The sequence below is a fragment of the Aquarana catesbeiana genome, linkage group LG04 (assembly GCF_042186555.1).
Source record: "Aquarana catesbeiana isolate 2022-GZ linkage group LG04, ASM4218655v1, whole genome shotgun sequence".
Lineage (NCBI taxonomy): Eukaryota > Metazoa > Chordata > Amphibia > Anura > Ranidae > Aquarana > Aquarana catesbeiana.
The window spans coordinates 525462160-525485087 of NC_133327.1; the positions used below are offsets into that span (position 1 = coordinate 525462160).

The window sequence follows — 22928 nt, forward strand, 5'->3', positions numbered from 1 at the left end:
GAAAATTGTAGCGACCTTAAGTATTTTGTTCATTGTGGCGATTGCAAGAGGTAAGGAGAGGTAGAGAGATTACTATACTGTAACACTATATTATCCATGTCATCATTCAGGTGAGTGATCTTTTGTTAGAGCTATTCAGTCATATAATATTCCCTAAACATTTTAATCTGGTTGGCTGAAGAAAATTAGGGTAAAGATTACTGAAAACAAGAAACCTGTTTGCTATGAGCAACTGCCCTCTTTGTGCCCTCTTTTGCTTCATGTTTGTGTACGTTCTACCCAGAGTTTATATGTGACACACTAGTATCTATGGGTGGTCAGATGGTTTCCGTAATGAAAAACATCAGTTAATGCAATGTCACTAAACTAGGGTCAGCCAAAAATGTTACATATCAGGTGCAAATGACTTTATTATAGAAATGAATCCCTGTTTACATATCCATTTTGGTGGGAGGAATTTTCTTGAGAGAGGAAAGCCAATGCAGTGTGCTTTGTTTTGTTGTCTCTTGTCTCTCTGGATTTTCTGCTTGCCGGTACAGCAAATTACAATCTCTTGCCTTTAAGCTCATTTAGACTTGTGGTAGTATAAGTTGAGCTGCATTTTTATCCCCCTCCACTTAACTGCAAAGGCAGCAGCGCAAGGGTGTACACATGCCGCATCTGTGATGCTTTGCAGTCGCGGGCAAAAATCCTTCTGATACGCTTGGTGGGTAGTACAGCCACCTAACATTAGCAGATGGGGCTGTGGCATGGTGGGTCGAGGTTTACAGGATTAAAATAGGCATTGAGGGGCAGGAGGCGGAGCCTAGCGGAGCAGATATGCATTGTTAGAGCTCCACACCGCTGAGGAGAGAAGAGAAGGACAAAGCGGAGCCTGCAGGCTCAAAAGGTATCCATTTGAACCTTTTTGCCCCTGGGAACAAACTGTGAAAGTTTGGGCAGGAAATATGGTACTGGGAGGAAACCGTGGCAGAAATAAAAATCACCTCACAAAGAGCTCACAGGCACTCACTGCAGCTGAAGCAGCTCCAGTCACCTCACAAGATACAGCATCAGGGCGCTCTCACAGACAGAAAATGTCACAGCAAGACTCTCCATTTGAGTCAGATACAGAACAAATCCTCTCACAAACTTCTCCACAAGCCTCCTCAGCATCCCCAGTAATATTATTACAATTTGAAAAGATGCTTCATAAGGCTTTAAAACAAACCTCAGACCAAATAACAAAAAGCCTAACCAAAGAAATAAGAGAGCTGGGAAACCGCACCGCAGCCCTAGAAATAAAAATGGATGAAATTGAAATTAAAACCCAAGAAAATATAACAGAATTGGAACAATTAAAAAAAATTAATTTAGTACTTCAAACTAAGCTTGAAGATTACGAAAATAGAGCCAGACGTTCAAACTTGCGCATAAGGGGAATACCTGAAACTGTGACAGACCTGCAATCTACTATTACTGCTCTATTACAAGAACTAAAGCCAGATATCCCTATTGAACGTTTAGAACTGGACAGAGTACACAGAGCCCTCACAGCCAAAAAGAAAGATGGACCCCCACGTGATATAATCACAAAATTTCATTATTACAGAACGAAATAACAAATACTAATTGCTGCAAGAGAAAAAAAGGAACTTAATTTTCAAGGACACATTTATCAAATTTTTGCTGACCTATCCCAACTTACTATTACTAAAAGACGATCCATGAAACCCCAACTAATGGAACTGCAACGCCACAACATTATGTATCAATGGGGCTTCCCCTTTTCAGTCAGATTTAACTACCAAGGTACAATTTACAGAAGCAGATCAGCAGATGAACTACAACAAACCCTTTTAAAATTAAATCTGACAGAACCCACAAGCAGCAACACTCCCACACGCAGAAGAATGGCATCATCTTCACCTTCAGGCAGCCCCCAGAAAATTTCAGAACAAAATGGGAATCATCATTCTCACAAAAGAGGCCGTTATGCCACATCATCCATGGACCAAGAAGATTCAATGGACTGACATCCTAATTCCTGATATCTCTTCATTTATTATACTAAGAGATGGTTCTCTATAAAAAACCTATATTTATAACTGAATGTAACTGCATTCTGATAGTCACACACTGTGTGGGATCATGTTACATTCCAGTTATATTTCTTATTACTTCTGATTCATATAGCCTTAGAATATATAAGTGAAATAAGGAAATTCTTGTTCAGTTATATATTATCAGGTAATAACAATAGATTTATTGCTTTTTAGGACAAATATGTTCAATAATCCAGAAGTAATGGAAGCTTTTTCTTTCTTTTCTTAAAACAAATATATTATTACCTAACTAGTTCCTAGAATTATGTTTTTGTTCTAATCTGAAGCAATACAACCTCAATTTTATGAGTTAACATATCTAAACAGTTACATATGAATAAAATATGTAATTGTTTACTCTAAAAGGGTTAAAATCCCAAAATAATTCAAACTATCTTCATCAATACCAAAGTTATTAACAGTACCTTTCTAACTGAATTATTTAGCCTAGGGCAAGACTAACCATATACAACCACCCTGGAATAAATAATTTCAACAAAAACTATATTCTGCACTCCAATTAATGAAACATCATTTTGATGTCTTTTGACATAGCACTTCTCTCCTGTAAGCGGAAGATCCGTGTACCCCCATTAGCCCTCCTCATTCTCCCAACCATATTATGTGGGAGTGTGACGAAGGCACTTATTCCCCTGAGAGAGATATTTATTCTCTTTCACGGGTAAATTGTGATTACTTGCAAAAAATGATTTATACAATGTATCATCTAATCTCATATGTTTTTTGTTTACTCTTTACTCCAGAATTCACTGGTTTCTTTTCTATCTATTCATCTCTTCAGTCCACACAGGTTGATCTGTGCAGTCAGCTCTGCATAACAAAAAGTAAGTCAAAACTATTTGATCTATTGCCATGGCACCACTGAATATACTTTCCCTGAATGTTCAGGGAATAAATGTCCCTCAAAAAAGGGCCAAAGCCTTCCGTACTTTCCATAACAAGAAGGCTCACATAGTATGCCTCCAAGAAACACACTTCACCAAAGATTCTACTCCAAAATATATTTCTCCTTTTTATCAACAAATTTACACGGCTTCTGCCTGTACCAAGCAAAGGGGAACTCTAATTGCATTTCACCGATCCACACCATTCACCTTATCAGAAATTAAAGACCCAGAAGGTAGATACCTGATACTCATGGGTTATATAATGGATACAGCAATCACAGTGATTTCCTACTACGCTCCTAACAAACAACCTACACCATTCCTCTCACATATATTACAAGTGATTAATACACACAAAATAGGAACAGTGATAATGTGTGGGGATTCGAACCAGGTCCTCCTCCCATTTCTAGATAAATCACCTTTTACACCATCCAAAATAACCTCTAGATTACCTTTTTCTCAACTTCTTTCCAAATACAATCTGGTAGATTCGTGGAGAGAAAGTAACCCAATGAAAAAGAAATTCACTTATTTCTCGCACCCTCATCAAACCTTCACCAGAATAGATCATATTTTTCTAACAATAGGAATGATACCAGAAATTATTGCATCAGATATAATTCCGATTCCGTGGTCTGACCATAATGCAGTATACACTACTATAGCCTCAGCCATACCAAAAGCGCATGACCCAACGTGGTACTTACCGGACATAATGCTCAAACACCCACTACATCAGATGGCCATTGAACAAGCTTTAAAGGAATACATATCAATTAATAATACAACAGACATCTCCCCAATAACACTGTGGGAAGCTCATAAGCCTGTCTTGCGTGGTACAATACAAAGACAAATGGCACTATTTAAACGGGAACGCAAAAATCTAGCAAAAAAACTAAAACTCAATTTTAATGCAGCCTACATATCATTTCAAGATATTCCATCTCAGAGTACAAAATCTCATCTGGAAAAATCTAGATTGGAATACGATCTATTTCTCACTGAGTCAGTTGATAAATCCCTCAAACGCTCCAAACACAATTTCTACATGAATACAAACAAACCAGGTAAATATTTGGCTCGGGCATTAAATTCAACTAACAAATCTTTCAAACCAATACGTTTGAAATTATCAAAAAATGTTTACACTTGTAATCCAGTTAAAATAGTCCATAAATTTCACTCACATCTCGCAACTTTATACAAGACAAACAATGAATTTAATCCTACAGAGGCTGAATCCTTCTTCTCAAAAATAACCTTACCTGAGTTATCTCAGAATCAAAAAAGCAGTTTGGATGAGCCTATAACTATAGATGAAGTTGCTAATGCCATAAAAGACCTAAAACTTAACAAAAGACCAGGCCCAGACGGCTACTCGGCTTTATACTATAAAACATTCTCAGAAATACTCTCTCCCATTCTCACTGAAACTTTTAACAAACTTCTAGATGGACATTCTTTTCGGCAAGAAACACTAATGGCAATTGTTTGTATGATCCCAAAACCCCTTTCTGATGATACTTCCTGTGTGAATTATCGGCCTATCTCTCTGTTAAACCTCGATATTAAATTATTAGCAAAAATAATAGCAAAACGCCTTAATAGCATTATAGGAAAATTAATACATAGAGATCAAGTAGGCTTCATGCCAAATAGACAGGCAGGCGATAATATACGCAGGGCAGTGTTATTGGCACATATTGCTAAAAAACGGAAAATCCCTTTGTTTTCTATCTCTCGATATTAAGAGGGCATTTGACACAGTATCCTGGCAATATATACAATATTCATTACAAAAATGGGGTTTTGGACCCCACTTTTTAACATGGATCAAAGCATTATATAATAAACCCAAAGCCTATATAAAATATGCTGGATACAAATCTGAAGCCTTTAATATCGAAAGAGGTACCCGACAGGGTTGCCCATTATCTCCCTTATTATTTGCCCTTATACTCGAACCCATGGCCCAATACATCAGAACAAACCAAACTATAACTGGCATTGAAGTAGGAGGTATTGCACACAAATTATGTATATTTGCAGACGATATATTACTTTTTCTATCATCACCACAGGTCTCTGGTCCTAACTTAATACCAGCTCTTGATGGATTTGCAGCCCTATCCGGCCTTATGATTAATCCTAAGAAATGCCTAATGCTTAATATTTCACTCACAAACATGGAATTGATCCCGGCTAGGGCTGCACTCCCATTCACATGGGCAGAAAAATCAATCCCATATCTTGGAATTCATTTAACAGCATCTCATTCTGACTAATTCTCAACCAATTATCCTCCTGTATTAAGACAAATCTAATAAAACAATGGTCGCAACTTCCTTTATCCTGGATAGGGAAGATTAATGCAATCAAAATGACTATTCTACCCAAATTGCTTTATCTATTCAGAGTCCTCCCTATTCCAATTCCTTCCTATTTTTTGAGAATAGTACAAAAAAGAGCAACTTCGTTTATATGGGGCTCTTCTAAACCACGTATACCTATACACACACTACATCTTCCCAAAAATAAAGGAGGCCTGGGATACCCTAATTTTACTAACTACTACAGAGCAGCACATTTAGCCAGTCTGTCCAAATACCATGCAAAACAGGAAATCCCATTATGGGTATTTATAGAGGCTTCAGAAAATGACCCTCTATTAATATCAAATTTATTATGGCTTGATCCTAAAGACCGCTTTAAAATTCATAATCCCATAACTAAACACTTCTTATCTCTCTGGGATAAACTAAAAACCAAATATCAGTTACAATCTCCACACAATCCTCTCCTTTCTTTTATCAGAAATCCGGCCTTTTATCCGGCATGGATCTACCCAAATTCTTTTAAAGCTTGGACAACATCAGGCATTCAGACACTAAATGACTTCATAGCATCTAAATCATTCCTTTCATTCCCATCGCTTAGAGAAAAATATGATCTACCAAACTCTGAGATATTTAGATATCTCCAAATCAAAAATTTCTATACACCATTCCTAAAGGGGGATACACCATTATCCCAATTATCCATTTTTGAATCAATCTGTACAAAAGATCCATTTGCTAAAGGTACAATTTCATCACTTTATAATCAATTATATGGAGTAGCAAATCTTAATAGACCCTCTTACGTTCAGAGGTGGGAGGAGGACCTGGGACGAACTTTAGAAGACACGGACTGGTCTAACATATGGCTCACATCTAAGTCATCTTCACCCAACATCTTAGCACTGGAGACAAATTATAAAGTCCTAACTCGCTGGTACCTTGTACCCGCTAGAGTGGCAAAATATTCACCTAATACCTCAGCTCTTTGTTTTCGAGGATGCCCAGAAATAGGCACATATTTACACATATGGTGGACGTGCCCAGTAATCCAAACCTTCTGGAAGGAAGTCTTCGTGATTGCATCTAAAATATTTAAAAAAATAATACAACCAGATCCATATTTAACTTTACTTAATCTAAAACCGGAATGGTTAACACTCTCTCAATTCAAACTTATGATCCAACTAATAACGGCTGCAAAACAAACAGTGGCCAAGGCATGGAAATCTCCTACATTGGTACTAGCAGAAACAATTCACAGAATGAATAATACAATGTCCCATGCTAAGATGGTAGCCATCGATCAAAATCAAATTCCAAAATTTGAAAAACTTTGGCATCCTTGGATAAAACAACAGTTCCTGTCAAATTTCAATGACTCTGTCCTGTTGCCATGGTAACAGATTAAATGACTTACAGAGACACCCATTCTAAGGCTTCAAAGAGAACTAAAAAGAATAATAAACTGACAAGCGGGACAACCTTGTGGACCATACCTCTGCCTTTCTACCCTTTTTCTTCTTTCTCTTTCCTTTTCTCCACCTTACGATTAAAGCTCATTATCAGAATTTATTTGACCTATATACACTCTACCTGTAAACAATATGTATAGTAGGTATAAATCATTTAAATACCTACAAAAGTAACTAAGGAAATGATATATATCTTTAATTTAGGTTTACGTGAACCCAATGTTTATTATTTGAAATTTCATATTTACCTATATAAACCCTACTGTAAAACAATGAGCTTACTTTATAGATCCTTGTAAACTTACTTTATGTATCTTTATAACATTGTATACTCAATAAACTTCTTTTGACAAGGAAAAAAAAAAAAATAAATAAAAAAATAGGCATTGAGGAGGTAGCATATCGCCTCTGAAAAGCAATCCACCACAGCAACAGCCATATGTTTAAACATAGCTTTAGAGTTGCATCAGCACAGTCCTTTTCAATATAATAAGGAGACCTCCACACAGCAGTGTCTGTTGTTATTTGTACCCAATACATAAAGAACCCCCTCATTTCATTGTCACTGTGAAGGTAAAGTACACCTTTTTGTTCACATACTTTTGTCCCTCACCAGTAACACTGGTTTGCACAGGCAATCTGTGGGGTCAGTGTGTTGGCTTAAAATACAGTGTAGGACACAGGATCAGAATCTTAGACCATGGGTTATATGCTGTGGTCTTCAGCTGATTGGAAAGTGGCAAACAAGGCTGTAAGGTGAGCCCCAATGTAACTTTTACCACTCCTAGGTTTTTCATAGTGTCCTTAGGTGATTGATGTCTTCTCTGTTCTAAGGGAAGAAAAACACTTCCTTTTTTTTTTTTTTTTCTTTCATTAGGACTTCCAGCAAGATTGCTAGCTGCTATACTTTAGTTTTTGCCACTTTCTGGTTAATTTGACTCCTTGGGGGGGGCGCTCCATAAAGAAGATGCAGGAGGACTGGCCTGTATTAATGTTTTGAGCACTGGACCCTGTGTTGTACTCATCTAAGCATGGTGTGAAATGTGTTGAATTGGCTGTAGGGTGCTGTATACATCCGGGACCGTGGCATTACCAGCTGTTGTGACACTGTCACTGAAGACCCCTCTGGGTTAAGCCCATTGCAAGGGCAGAGATCTGAATGGGTTTTATTCCTATTTGTCAGGGCTTCAGCTCTTCAAACAAATAACATGGTCTGTATCCATGCACCGGTAGGGGTTAAAGTGATAATAAACTTTTTTTTTTTTTTTTATTCAAACACTATCAGCAGCTGATTTAATTGCTTACCAAATATGAAGCTTCTTTATTTTTTAATCCTTGCCTATGATCACGTTTAAAGGTTAAGTTCACCTTTGTAACATGCCACACCCATATTCAGGGAAAATTGTAAACGGTAAGTGCTGGGGTAAGAATTTTAACAAATAGTTACTAGGATTTTACTAGAGGTTTAACACTATAGCAGAGGGGAGCTGGCTGCAACTCATTCAGGTGCAGCCGTGGCACAGGATAGACAGTTTGCCATTTTTTCGCTTTTGATTTTTGGCTTCCCGCTGAGCCTCCTTAAAGAGGAACAGCAGTCTGCTCATATAAAGAAACATCTTTGCCATTCTGAAGCTTCCCTTCAACCACTTTGCATTTTATTATATATATACTGTGATTCTGTACTTTCCAAATATGCTGCAGAAATCTCCCTCCATTAAGTCTGTCTGCTGCCATTTTAACTGTGGGCAGCTGAAGCCGCTGCCTGTTCACTTCCTGGATTTACACAGAGGCACACCTCCAGCCCTGCAGCTTTCATTTGCCCTCCATTGACTCATCCCCCCACCCTTCCTGGCAAACTCTCACAAGAGTGAGAGAGCTGTGCATGATGTCATAAGCCTAGGCTTTTTAATAGATGGAAAGTTGAAAAAAATTACTGAAGTTCCACTTTAACTGCTTGGGTCTACTGAGTATTCACGTGCTATTTTTCTCTCTCCTGTGTATTGACCTGCTGCTCTTCTGCATCTGGCACCTTCCTGGATACAGCACAGTTATTCATGAACCCACTGGGCCACTCTGCCTACAGTGACACTTTAGTGGTTGCACTCTAGCAGTTTCCTGAGTACCCCTATGGGAGATATACCTTACCACACTTGACAGATCATTGATGCAAGAGGACTAGGTCTCTGGGCCTGGCCGTTATGCTTTCCAATGGCTCGGTGGGAGGGGATGTTCAGTAACATCTCCCTGCAGATTTATAATTGTGCTAACCCTGACTACTGTTCCTGTTTAGAGTCACTGTCCTCAGAGCCTTTATTAGCCCCCTCAGGCACCACCCCTTCCTCCTTATTATCCAGAGACAAGTGTTCAACTGTAATGTTTGAATTAATGGGGAGCTTTTCAGCCACTTTTAGGCCCCGTGCCATCTCCTCTGAACACCTTTTTTTCCTGGCAGGATAAAAGCCAGGTATTGCACATGCATATATGGGCGTGAATGCATGCTATTGGCCAGAACAATAATTCATTCTGGCATTACAATGCATTAACATGCTAATGCTTAAAAACATCTAGCCACATTTATGAGCATTCTGCGTTTTTATTATTTTTTTCTTTGCCCAAAAGCACCTCTCCTGAATGTGCTGGTCTTAAAATACGCCTGTGAATGCCTATGTGTGCATGCATTCATAGGCTAAAGTAGAGGTGTGTTTACAGGCAAAAAAAAAAACGCCTGTAAAAGCAGTGTTTTTAAGCCCAGTGTGCATGAGTCCTTATAGACATCAGATCACAAGGACCTAAAAAGAGAACCCCCCAGAGAATCGGGAAGTGAAAGGAGGATGATATGGCTTCCTATTTGCAGAGCTCTGTACTGGAGCAATCCAGTGAAAATCTCTGCAAAGCCCAAGGATGTAATTACTACACGTCGGGGTTGATTTACTAAAACTGAAGAGTGCAAAATCTGTTGCAGTTGTGCATGGTAGCCAATCGGCTTCTAACTTCAGCTTGTTCACGTAAGCTTTGACAAAAAAATCTGGAAGCTGATTGGGTACCATGCAGAGCTGTATGAGATTTTACGCACTCCAGTTTTATTAAATCAACCCCTTCTTAATATTGCAGTGTGCACTTGTGCCTTTGAGCCGTCTGCCAAGCCAAAGTTCACCACCCTAAACTCACTGTAACTGCCTCAGCCAACCAAAAAAACACTTTGTACACTCATACAGCCTGTATTGTATGGAGACTGGCGCGGAGAAAATCTTCATTCCTCTAAAGGCTCTTTCACACAGGCATTACATTTTAAAGCAGCCTAAAAACACAATAACGCACCTATAGTGTTAATGAGCTTTTAGGATGCGTTTTACAGGCATTTCTCAAATGCCCCCGTGACTAACCTCAGGTGATACACCTGAAGCAAAAGGAGATAAAACAAATCCTCCATGAGTTGTACCTGTTTATCTGCAGCACTCTCCTTTACAGCTGTTCAGAGTCCAGAATTTATACAGCTTTTCTAAGATTTCAAAAAGCAGGGGGCAGGGAGCTGAAGTTGCATACTGCTCCATTCTGGTCTCCAGTGCGAAGAGCTGTGGGAAGGGACACACCCTCCTTCACACAGCACGCATTAACAGAGCTCAGGCTGTGTGCTGGAGCTCCATCCCCTGTCACCTTTTTAACTCTTGGAGTCAGAAAAGCATGTCTCAAGTGACTGTAGATAGCAGAGGAACAAGGCAGCAGACAGACATAACACTTATGCCATGTACACACGGTCGGATTTTCAGACAGAAAATGTATGAAAGGACCTTGTTGTCGGAAATTCCGACCGTGTGTGGGCTCCATCACACATTTTCCATCAGAATTTCCGACACAGTTTGAGAGCTTGCTATAAAATTTTCCGACAACAAAATCCGTTGTCAGAAATTCTGATCGTGTGTCCACAAATCCGACGCACAAAGTGGCACGCGTGCTCAGAATAAATTAAGAGACGAAAGCTATTGGCTACTGCCCCCATTATAGTCCGACGTACGTATTTTACGTCACCGTGTTCAGAAGGATCGGATTTTCCAACAACTTTGTGTGACCGTGTGTATGCAAGACAAGTTTGAGCCAACATCCGTCGGAAAAAATCCATGGATTTTGTTGTCGGAACCTCCGATCAATGTCCGACCGTGTGTACACGGCATTAGTGTTCTTGATTGAGATATATACACCTTATAGAGGGATATTCTTTGTTCATATTTCATGCCAGAGATTTACAACCACTTACTGTTCCTGATGCACTGGTTTTCAAGGACCCTGTTGAAAAGTTTGGAATCTTTCCTTAGGTCTTATTCTTCTTCGCAGGTCAGGCTATGCAATCTTTTGTCACAAATTGTCTGTCTTGTCTAATAAACACGACTAAGTCAGTTTTTTTTTTTTGTTTTTATTTTTTTATGTCCAGCTGCCCTTTTACGTATGGGTGTATGAGCCTTGCTCACGGCTTTTGAAGGATTCGCAGATTTTCACTGTCAATTCGAGATGAGCTTCTTTTTGGCTCCTATCCTTTGACGCAATCACTGGACTGCAGACCTTCCATGCAAAAAGTGCCCCATGAGGAGGCCTTTTCATGGGCAATGCCTTGAACTCTTACATCAAGGAGTCATGGGGGAAGACCACCTCTTTACTCCAAAAAAAGGTGGCTAAAGCTCCTTCAGGTTACCCCTTGGCTCCAAAGAAGACCTTTTCTCTCAGGCCCTGGGGGTCCAAGCCCAAACTCTGGAGCCCAGTTCAACCATTAGACCTCAAAACGAAATCTTGGAACAAGCTCTTTTTGCTATAAGCAGGTGCCCCACTTTTTAAGTGTGGGCGGGGGGTGTTGTCTGTCTGCGTTTACTGCCATCTGATTCAGGCACATCTAAGGTGCTTAGGTCCCAGAACATTGTATTCAGGGGTTGCAAACTGCAATTTTGGTTTGCAGTCAAACTTGCCATCCTCCACGGAAAAGCAGGCAGATCTCTTTGCTGCTCTCAAACAACGCCTCTCAGAGGGTCATTGCCCCTGACCCAGAAAAGAAAATATTACAGGGTTTCTACGCGACACAAAAATATTAAAACCAGAGAAACTGAGAAACAGGGGATATACCCCTCTTCTAACAGTAATCCTAAATATGGGTTACAAAACTCCCCGAAAACACTTAGTTTTGTCCTCGAAACCAAAAAGCTTAATACAGTAACAACATGTTCTATATGACAACGTTGATGTTTTTTAATGGTGTACTGTGGAGGTAATTTTTTTCAGTCTTTGGACTGTACTGCATTTGTCCTCTCTTGAAACGTTTTTTTTCTGGTAGGCTCTGTAAGCCTTAACCTTTTGTGTTAGGGTTTCTACTCAAACCTGTTATTGTCCCCAAGGTAAAAGGAGGCATTCACTCCATTTTGATTGCCTCAAATATAATCTTCTACGTGTTTCGTCTGATCTGGCTTCCTCAGGAAGATTTAAAGTGATCAAAACTACTACAAAGGAAACAAACCATATCATAGATACAAATACAAAACACACCAGCAAGCTTCACACAGATTGTGGACCTGCCCTTATCCCAAACATGCGACTGCTGTTATCCCAGGCTAATAATTTGATTGGACTAGAGGAAGTTGGAGAAAACTGCGTAGAGAAGAGACGGCTTTGGACACAGTAGGGTGAACCACAGAGGAAGTATAGGGACCAGATCAAAAAACTTTATGAAAAACACATATTATAGTCTTGAAGGGATAAGAACTAAAGAACTATTCTGGTCTGTAATCATGGTTAATACTGCTATTATACTGCAAACATAATATAGAGGAAAAATATACTTACAAAAAACTAAACCTAGTTTCGACTAGGTGTCGGCCACACTGCAACAACCTTGTGTTCAATGAGACTAAATGTGTCCGAGCAGTTCAGTACAGCAACCGGAAGTGATGTCCGATGCCAGTCCGGAAGTCATGCCAGGCGGAGATGACTGGTGCGATGCGGCTTACACCGTCCTCTTGAGTCTTGCCAGTCCTGACTGCTATGGAATGTTGATGGGCATATCATTTTAATGTGCTTGTTTTTATTGCTGGTTCTGAATTTTAATTAGTTGAAATGGGACTACACTATGTGGGCCACTCTTTTCTCGGAGTCTTAGTATGGCTGTGGAGACTATGGAGGTTGAGCCACTGTGCAGGAGATCTATTTGAACGTTTTTTGCCGATCAGTAAAATGAGACATCACTTATGCAGGCACTTTTTTTCACTGGGTGTTTAGTGTTAAAAGCACGGACGTTTAATTTAAATTTATTTTAAATTTAGTTTACATCGCGCCATGGGGGGGGGGGGGGGCGGTAATTTTTTTATTTATTTTTTTATAATGCCATAGCAGTGGCTTATATCAACCATTAGAGTGGAATCGGAAGCCATTTGGCTCACGAAGGTACAAACCTCAGTCCAGCTTAAACAGGACTCCACATTCCAGCCCTGACCATAATGAACATCCCAGATGTGAAAAATTGTCAGGACTACCTCAGTCAGTGACGTTTAAGTCCAAATGAATGGTCTCTTTACCTGGAACTGTTTCAAGCTTTCCGTCACAGGTGGGGAATCCAGATTCAACAACAAATTGGAAAGGTGTATCGATAGAACCATGGCCTTCACAGTGGATGTTCTGTTGACTTTGTGGGATCAGTTCCTTCTGGTCTATGCCTTTTTATCCTCAAAAGCTTCTGCCTTGCCTGCTCTGTAGAATCAAGTTGGAGAGTATTTGATGACCCACTGGCACTGGAAGATGTACTTAGACATAGGCTCTTGGCGGACTCTTTGTTGGCCCCCTGGATCATCTAAATCTGTCCCACGGGACGGTCCACCTCCTGCTTTTTGGTCGCTGGTTGTAACTGCTTGGCTGTTGAAGCTAATGTCCTGAAGGACAGAGGTCTATCTGGTTTAGTCATTCCTACATTCTTAAAGGCTTAGAAAGTTAAAATTGCACCTATCTGCTACAGTGTCCTTTGGACAGTCCAGTTCTCTATTTTTTTTATTTCTGAAGATCTCTTCAGGGATATCCTGCCTTTCGTTCCACCATTTCTATATGGATTAGACAAGTTTTCAACTGAGCCTATAGTCAAAAGGAAAGGGTTTTGTCCCTTGCCTGTCGAGGCACACTCCACCAGATCTGTTAGTGCTTCATGGAATTTGCTACATCATGCATCTGTTTTCGAGAATTTTCAAGGTTCCCCCTGGTCTTCTATTCACATGTTAGTTTTACCAGGTGGATGTTCAGACCTCATCTGGTGCCAGTTTTGGTCACAAGGTGCTTTTAAACTTCTTGTGATTGCCATCAAGCCCTTCTCTTGACCCATTGTTACATGGTCTCTTAGAATGTTTGCTTTGCTGCCCACACCCATCAGTTGCACTGATTTTTAAGTCCTTGTGGCCTATGACTCTGATCCCATGTCCTATATTGTACGATTAATAAAATAGGATTTTTGGCTTGCCTGTAGAATCCTTTTTCTTTTCTAAGACTCTGATCCTATGTTCTATGATACTCTATGAAAAGGCTTTTTACAGGCAGGTAAATCCTATTTCGTCACTGCCCATAAGGGACATGCTTTTTGATGAAAATCTAGAGGGCGGGTGTGCTGTGAAACCTTCCTGCTTTATCAAGGTCTGGTCACCAGAAGTACAATTATGAATTACATTTACCTGCTGTGCTAAACCTGTAAATGCTGGCCTGTGAGAAGCATTGTTTACGCTTTTAGAAGTGAGCAATTTACTATTTTATAGTACATGGCCACCCCATGTACATATAGGTAGCGTAATTTATGTTTTGTCATTCATGTGTTTTTATTAACCATTATTAACCTTGCTTATCTGAAATCACAGCTGTGTCTGTTTGGATTGATCCATATGTCTTCATTCAATGTTGTCTTCACTTGTGTAGGTTGTGGCTCTCCCCCCTCTTCTGATGATGAACAATCAATGAAATTTTTTATAGAAAAGGGTACAGTATTTCTGTTCATGTTCTAGTTTGATGCAGCTTGAGCCGCTGTTAGACACTGATGTCTTGTATTGACATGTTATTTACAGTGAAATTCAAGAGCAGAAAGATTTCCAGGGCGGTAGCAACTGATATAGGTAGGACAGACACAATTCTCCTGCTATCCTATATTTGTGTCCTGCTCTTTACCAAACTAACAACTGGGAGGCCAGGGCAACAATCTCTTCTTTTGATTGCAAAATGGATAATCACGTTTGCTTCTTCTGATTGGAATTTGGGGACTTTTCGATTAACAAAAATCACAAATTTCGGGAAGATCATCTGTTTTAATTTTGCCATAATAAATATTCCTATAATTGGGTAGGTATTTGGGAAAATAGCAAGGTTCGGTAAATGCAACATATTTGAACAGCCAATGCAAAATGTTACATTAATAAAGCGTTTTTTTTAAGCAACCTTTAAATACCAATTGTCAGTCTGAATAATATTTAACTAATTTTGTTTTGTATTGAACCATGCTATTTAACCATTTACACACTTGGTGAGTGGAACTGAGCACTTGGTTTGGAAGCTATACTCACTTTTGGCATGTGGTATGTTGCTTTAATCTCTGCATATTGGAATTGGGAACTCTGTTAAGATGTACAGCAGGGATGTCGCTGGGTTTGTGTTCAAGCAATACAAGTATTACAGTTTTAGCCCTGTAAATATGTGAAAGTGTGATTAGTTAATTAAGCTTTAAACAAAATGATTTACTTCAGACTGTATCACCCTGTGGTTACCTTTTGTAAGTGGTTTGTATATTCGAATATAGTATGTTTTCTACATGAAACACCAGTAAATATTCATGACCCCTTTTTTTTCAGAAAATGTGTAGTACAATGTGCTGTAACACATGGGCATATTTACAAAGCGGTGAATGTGACATTCAAGCATTCACTGTTGAATCAATAGCTATCATTTAAGTGACATGTAGCTGCAATGAATGTTTAGTGAATGCTGGATTCACAGCTTTATAAAAATGCCCTCTAGGTAGCATAAAGTTCTGATTAAGACCCTTTTCACACTGACAACGTGACCTTAAAAAAAAATAAAAACAAAGACCCGTTTTACAGCACTTTCAAAGCGCTTTGGAAGTGCTGCCCATTCATTTCAATGGGCAGGGGTGTTTTTGGAGCACTTTTTACAGAGCTCAAAACACGCCCCAAAGATGCTGCTTGCAGGACTTTTTCTACCGACCCGCAAATGCACCACCCCAGTGTGAAAGCACCCATTCAAATTGATGGGAGGCAGTTTTCAGGCGCTATTTTTAGCGCTAAAACACCTGCAACATCCTCAGTGTGTAAGAGGTCTAAAAGCCATGTTTTTTTTTTTTTCATGTCATTGATATTTATACACTGTATATATAAGGTATATAGCGTGTTTTAAACCTCACATCCCACAAGTATTGTTTCTTTTGTGTAGAAGTGGCAGCTTAGTGAAGATGTCACTAAATGTATATTAAGGGAGAGAGGTCCAGGGTTGAATTTAGTTTGCTTGGAACTTACATGCAAGAAACTGACTTTAAAGCTGAACTCCAGGCAGATCAAAAGGGCACAAAATGCAGCACTGTTTTAATACCTCATTAGGCATATTTTGTAGCCTAAGCAGTGAGGTACCTTTATTTGACTTGGTATCTAACAATTCTCTGCACAGCGGAGCTCAAATTGGAAGAGTGAGGGGCAGCATAAGGAGCCAATCGGCCATGCTGCATTTCTCATGTGCAAACAGTAGGAAAAAGTTCAGGATCACTCAAAAGCTCATCAGTCTGTTGCTTCTCCTTTCATTGCCTAATCAGAGATTGGAGAAGGGACAAAACATGTAAGTCTTAACTGCAGAGGATAAGAATCAATTTGCATGACCTACCTGACAGGGCTGTACTGTGTTGCAGAGCTATGTAAATATCATGATTGGATAGACATAGATTTGTGGCAGATAAAACCATTGGTTCCCATATATGTATTTCATCTGTGTGTTTAGCTGTTTAGTTTGAGTTCAGCTTTAGGAAAATATACACCAAAGCCCACTGCAAGCTTTGTTAAAAAATATAGCTTTATTGAAAAATTATTGCTTAAAATTGTATAGTGTTTGTGTGTGTGTGTGTGTGTGTGTGTGTGTGTGTGTGTGTAGCCATCGCCAAAATTGGCACCGAATGACACATTATTGGTGCCTAGCTAATGTCCCAATATTGTTTTTGCCCAGAGTTCAGCTCTAAATGCAGTAGTGTTGTAGCGTAAGCTCATTTAAAAACTTGGACTGATCTAGTTCAGATATCAACTGAACAATATAGGACTGCTGTTGTAGTCAACTAAATTGTGTAAATAAACACCCATACTTTGCACCAATCATACATCTCCCATGTTTGAATATTAAAGTTTGATCTGTCAATCATTTTTAACAATATATGAAAAAGTCCAACACATTGAGCATGGATTTGAGTGACAATTTTCATGAGTTGGCACGCGCGCTAGTGGGGATACAGAATTCGTACTCTAGTACTGGGTAAAGTACTAGAACATTCAAGTGTTCTTGCTTTAGTTGCTATACTAGACTGTGGGAAGTGTGTTTTTTTTTTTTTTTTTTTTTTTTTTTACCTTCATATTTAGGAAACATTTACTCTGAATCTGGTGGAATAGAGGAATATGGAATCATTAAAATGCCTTTGAGATGGAATGTGGATTATCTCTCCTCTGGGTTCTTTTATAACCTGTGCAATATTGACTTTCTATTTGATAGGGGTCAATCTGGGTGTAATCTCATGTGTATAGCTGTGGAGTTGTTGGTGGGTGAAGGTAACGTGGAAGATTCACTTTTCTGCTCATGCCTTCAGATGGATACCTATTGATTATAATACAATTGTGGAAACAGAGTTTGGAATAGTTATTTTTGACAGAATTTGATAAGAATGTTTGTTGATTAGTGTATGCATATTCATTTTTGTATTCAAATACAGGGATTATTTGATTAGTGCTAAGCATGGGTGTCTTAACAGGGAGAGAGGGTTTTTTTCATATTTACTCATTGTAGAAATAAAAAACACTCTTTTGGACGAGAGGTTTAAACTTAAAGTGATTCTAAAGGCAGAAGTTTTTTTCTCAATACATTTGGATAAAAATTATATACATTGATAAAAAGACCTGTGTGCAGCAGCCCCCCTAGAACTTACCTGAGGCCCATTGCGATCCAGCGATGTGCACGAGAGGCTCGGCTCTCCGAGGACTCTGCCTCATTAGCAGAGACCACAGTGGGTGCCGTTGGCTTCCGCTGCTGTCAATCACAGCCAATGAGGAGAGAGGTGGGTAGAGCCAAACGGAGCCATGGCTCTATATGTGACTGGAAGCACAGAGCAGCTCCTTGGTGTGAGCTCTGGGGGCAGGAGGGGGGGGCAGGAGCGGCAGCAGAGGACGTGAGAAGAGAAGAATCGGGGCTGTTCTGTGTGTGTTTTTTTTTTTTTTTTTAACAAAGCCTTTAATATCACTTTAATGCAGAACCTTGTGCCTGCACTGCATGTGCGAACTGCTTATTTTGTCTAGGGGTGAACACAGAGCCTATACTCTCCCAATTCCTTGATCCTCCAGATAACAGCGCTCCCCCACATCCAGCAGTGGATTGTTATTGCCATCATGTCCAGAGCCTGTATATAGGCATGACGGCGTCAGTAACAGTCCACCCCACTAGACCGCAGGGGGCAGGAGCAGCAGGGACTGGTCTTGCGCTGGCAGGATCGGCGGATTGGGTGAGTATATCTTGGCTCTCCAATCCCCTATACAAACTAGCAGTTATTCAATGCAGTTTGGCCCAACCCCACCGCATGAGAAAGAAAAAAATATTTTTTCTAACAGTATTCTTTACACTTTTAAGTGATACAGCTGTTGTGCTTAGAATGCTCACGTTTGAGTTAAGAAGGTGTACTACAATACTAGTAAAATTCTAGTAAAAACCCAAGGAGAGATGCAAGAATTAAAAGGAAGTTCTAACCTGACATGTGAGAACTCTCCTTTCAAGGTTCTAATCCCAAATTTCTATAGAAAGCAAAATATTTCTAAATATTTTTACTAGGAAATTTTATTGAGTAATTTACATTTTTTCAAGAGCAATGAGGATTCACACACTGTACATATGCATCCTGCTTAACACTTTTGACTGTCTGGAATTGTGTGGGATGGGGTGATGGGAAGTACTTTGTTACGCAGGGGCTGCTATCTTCCAGCTGTTCATGACCAGTGAATATGTGAGTACAGTATAGAAACCATAATTTGTGGTCCCTGGCACCAAAGACTTTGAATCAAACAGGTACGGTAAGTAGAGCTTTATCTGTTCCAAGTGTTGGCATTCAGTACTATTGCTCTCTTGACTGTACAATGCAGACTGCACACTGGCTGCGTGTAAGCAACAAAATGTTATGCTGGCCTGGGCCTGTCATGACGAAGCTCAAGCACAGGGATAGAAAAGACAGGTAAGAGGTTATATTTGCAGTGGTTCATAGTATCCCTCTATATATTATCAAACTAAATGTGTATTAGCAGTAGTTCTCTTTTAATAACCGGATGCTTTCAAATTATCAACAATTTTAAATGTTGAAAATCAGGCAAATGAATTGAAAGTGCAAATGTCAGGTTCTGCACTAACGTGCACATTTCAGGTTTTCAGAGTAGTATGATCCATAGTAGTTGAACTTTATAAACTACTATTATTTTTTCAGTTATTTTACCACATTTTATTCCTGAAGCCAAACTTGAAGGCAAGCCATCGGATATTCCTGCTACTGCGGAATACTGCTTTCATTTTAATGTAAAGACCATCTTTTTTTCTCTCTTCCAGCAAAGATGTCAAGGAAGTTAAGCCTACCTACAGAGTTAAAGCCTGAACTAGGTAAAGCTAAGTATTTCATTACTAAATAGTCATAACTGCCTAGTTATGTGTGCTAGTAACTTGCACATTCATGTTGCAGATGTCTATCTTCTAGGAAATGCATTCATTCTTTTCATCACCATCATGATATGCACTCAAGATTCATGGCTTCCATTGTAAAACTCCTGTGTGCTAAGCAGCCGTGAATAGTGACCATGCTTTGCAGTCTTTAACAAATGGTCCCTTATCTTTGCCAATATTACAGGCTTGATGCAACTCATTTGGCAACTAGTAGAGAGCAGGCTAGAAATAAACTTTAATTTTGTTTTGTTTGTTTTTTGCTTCCCCTCCCTAGCTGGTTTCCCTAGACATTTGTCCATGACTGCCTTAAAGTAAATACCATTTACTGAAATTTTGCTTGATTAAAAGGACTATGGTATTCTGTTAAAGCATATTTAACCCAAAAACAAAAAGGTTGTATTTTGCAGTTTACTAGCCCTTAGATGTGGTGACTGTATTAAATTTCTTTTTCAGGCATCTTTTTCTCCTTTTATTTTTAACTGGTAAACCATCCAAAAATTACACTACTTGTGTTTTGGCTTACTCACGACTTGTCTATGTAGCGTCAGCTATATTTGTCAGTCAGGCTAGACTTCAAACATGTCTTCTCTTTTTCTTTTGTAAACCACCAATCCTCCCATCTCCGAAGAAAGTTTTTTTGTTTTGTTTTTTCGCTCATCTCAGGATATTACAAGGCCACTACGTTTCTGCAAAGGTCAACAGGAAAAATGTAGTTGGTCTCACAAATGAGAGCAAATGCAACCACCATATTTATCAACTGAGCTTTAATATTTAAAAATTGTATTTTTAGGTTTAGATATACTTTAGGTGTAGAATAATGCACTGGCAGGTGCTTTAGCATAACATTAGATCTTGCCAAAAAAGCAAAGAAAGATGTGATGACCTGCATTTGTTCCTAACCTGTACAAAGTTAAAGCTAAAACTATTTTTAGAGTTTACGCAATGAACCACCCTAAGACCGCATGGGCAGAAAAACTCTGTTTTAGTGGAATTATTCTTTTTATGCCTCTGAACGCAGCTCTGTTTCAGCCAATGTGTCCATGAACTTTGCAGCACTTAAATTTGTATTTTCAAAAATGCCCACAAATCTTCTGTAGAGGAGATTACTGGCATAATTTAAGCAAACGCATGTATATGCACGTGTTTGTAAATACACTTCTGGTGTAAAGAATAAATGAGCATTCTAACCAATAGAGAATGGGTATATTCTAGATGCTTCTAAGTGCATTATGCCCATATATGCTCATAAAAATGCTAAATAAGCATTTGTTTTTATTTTACACCCGACTACTAGTGTCTTTGGGGTTTTTTGCACTACTACCAGCTCCTGGCAGACAAAAAGATCCAGCATAAATGACATGCTGTATAGCAGTTTATGAAAACTATTGCTGGTAGCTACAGTTTTGTGTTATGTATCTGACATATTGTTGTGTGAGCACAGCTTTTGTTTATAAGCATGTTTATTGAACAGAGCATACCGACAAACCTTTACCCTGTCTGTTATATTAGATGTCCGAGACAATTCCTTCAGCCGGTCACGGAGTTCAAGTGTAACCAGCATAGACAAAGAATCACGAGAGGCAATATCCTCTCTTCATTTCTGTGAGTCTTTCACCAGGAAACCTGACATATCTACGGCACCATGTTTATGGGTTGGAACCACGCTAGGTACTGTGTTGGTCATTACTTTAGGCCTGCCACCATCAGGAGAGCAAAGACTTCTTCAGCCTGTTATTGTGTCTCCTAGTGGTAAGTAACCTGTATAATGTGTCCTATTTGGGGGTGTGTGGGAGGGGGGTCTTCACATCCCATGGCATGGCGATGGGCCTAAACTATAACAAAAATGGCCCTTGTTACATTGTACTTGTGCTGGTTTAATACCTGGAAAACGGGCAATGCCATTCCGAAGTGGGCATTGAATTATGGTCAGCATTATCTCTGAGGAATCCTAACCCCAGGTAGGCATATTATGCAAATGTCACCACCCAGGACATAGGTCTGGTATGAGACCAGCACAGGTTTGCATTAAAGTTGTATTGGAAGTTTTATAGCAAGTACCCTGGAAAACCCTAAAACCTGATTTCAAATATAGAAAATTTGGGATGAATGAGCACTCCCCTGGATTTCAGGGGCTCTTGTGACTCCCTGCAGATTTTCTGAATAAGGCTCTACCCTTGTGATGCATCCATCTACTTGCTTTATCCACTTTCTGTCAAGTTTTATTTTTCCTCCTTGTATTCTTTCCACATTTGTATACAAAAAGACTGTAAACAGGAAATTAGCAGTATACTGCAGCTAGGACTGGAAATGTACCATTTCCTTTTCCCCGGCATTTTGTGAGCTAAACTAAATGGCATTTAGTCTAAGCATAGAAATTGACTATGTAGCCCCACTATGTTAATAAAGTGTCTGTGCTTAATTAGGATGTGGGTATAGCAGGATGCAGCCGAAGCTTGCATACAGACACCCTGACCCCATGGTAGAGAGTAGGTCAGCTACACCCTAGTGAGAAGTCTTTGATTTTATCAGTTGATATGCATTGCCTTATCGTAATCCAATATTCTAGAGCCATAAGTTTAACACCTTCTTGTCGTGGGATAAATAATACAAAGGATTGGTTGCATGAAGAGTTTTAAAACAAGCACACACATGCAGGCTAAAGCTGGCCATATACTACATTGTTTTTGTTTTTCCACTCAGCCTGTGGACTGAATGAAAACAATCTAACACATTTCTTCATCCACGCTGTACAGCAGGGATGGATGACTCACCTTGCTAAGCTATTGTATTCTGATTTTACTTTTTTAGTTTAAGCTGAAAGATGTTAGGCCGAAGAGGGCCGATGGGGCCACCCATTAAGCAAACTGAGTGAAATTCGTACAGTGTATGGCCGGTTTCAATCTAGGGAAACTGTAGCAATTAATAATGTAGGCCCCTTTGAGCTGAAAAGATTACAATGTTAATTTGCATATAAGCATTGAGTAAATTAGGGTCAAGATCAGGTAAAATACAGATTTGTATCTCAAAAACACTGTAAAATATGTGAGTTTAAAATTCAAATTGTGTGCTCTAAAGCTTGTGCCAAGTCTAAACCTACTTGTGGATGTTGGGATTGTATGCATATGCCAATACCTGTCACCTGATTGGAAAGGCTGGGGTTAGTATCTCTAC

The 22928-nt window shown here is 39.4% G+C and overlaps 1 protein-coding gene across 2 annotated transcripts in view; it reads left to right on the forward strand.

Annotated features, from left to right (window-relative positions):
- The window catches only part of STXBP5 (syntaxin binding protein 5), a 723304-nt gene that overhangs the window by 602918 nt on the left and 97458 nt on the right, over window positions 1-22928 (forward strand). Inside the window, exons 20-23 of one of the 2 annotated variants that reach the window (XM_073627823.1) lie at window positions 14730-14789; window positions 14876-14923; window positions 19647-19697; window positions 21267-21506. In XM_073627823.1, the coding sequence (XP_073483924.1) occupies window positions 14730-14789; window positions 14876-14923; window positions 19647-19697; window positions 21267-21506 (399 nt within the window). The remainder of the gene's footprint in view (window positions 1-14729; window positions 14790-14875; window positions 14924-19646; window positions 19698-21266; window positions 21507-22928) is intronic. The other variant, XM_073627824.1, reaches the window with a different exon arrangement.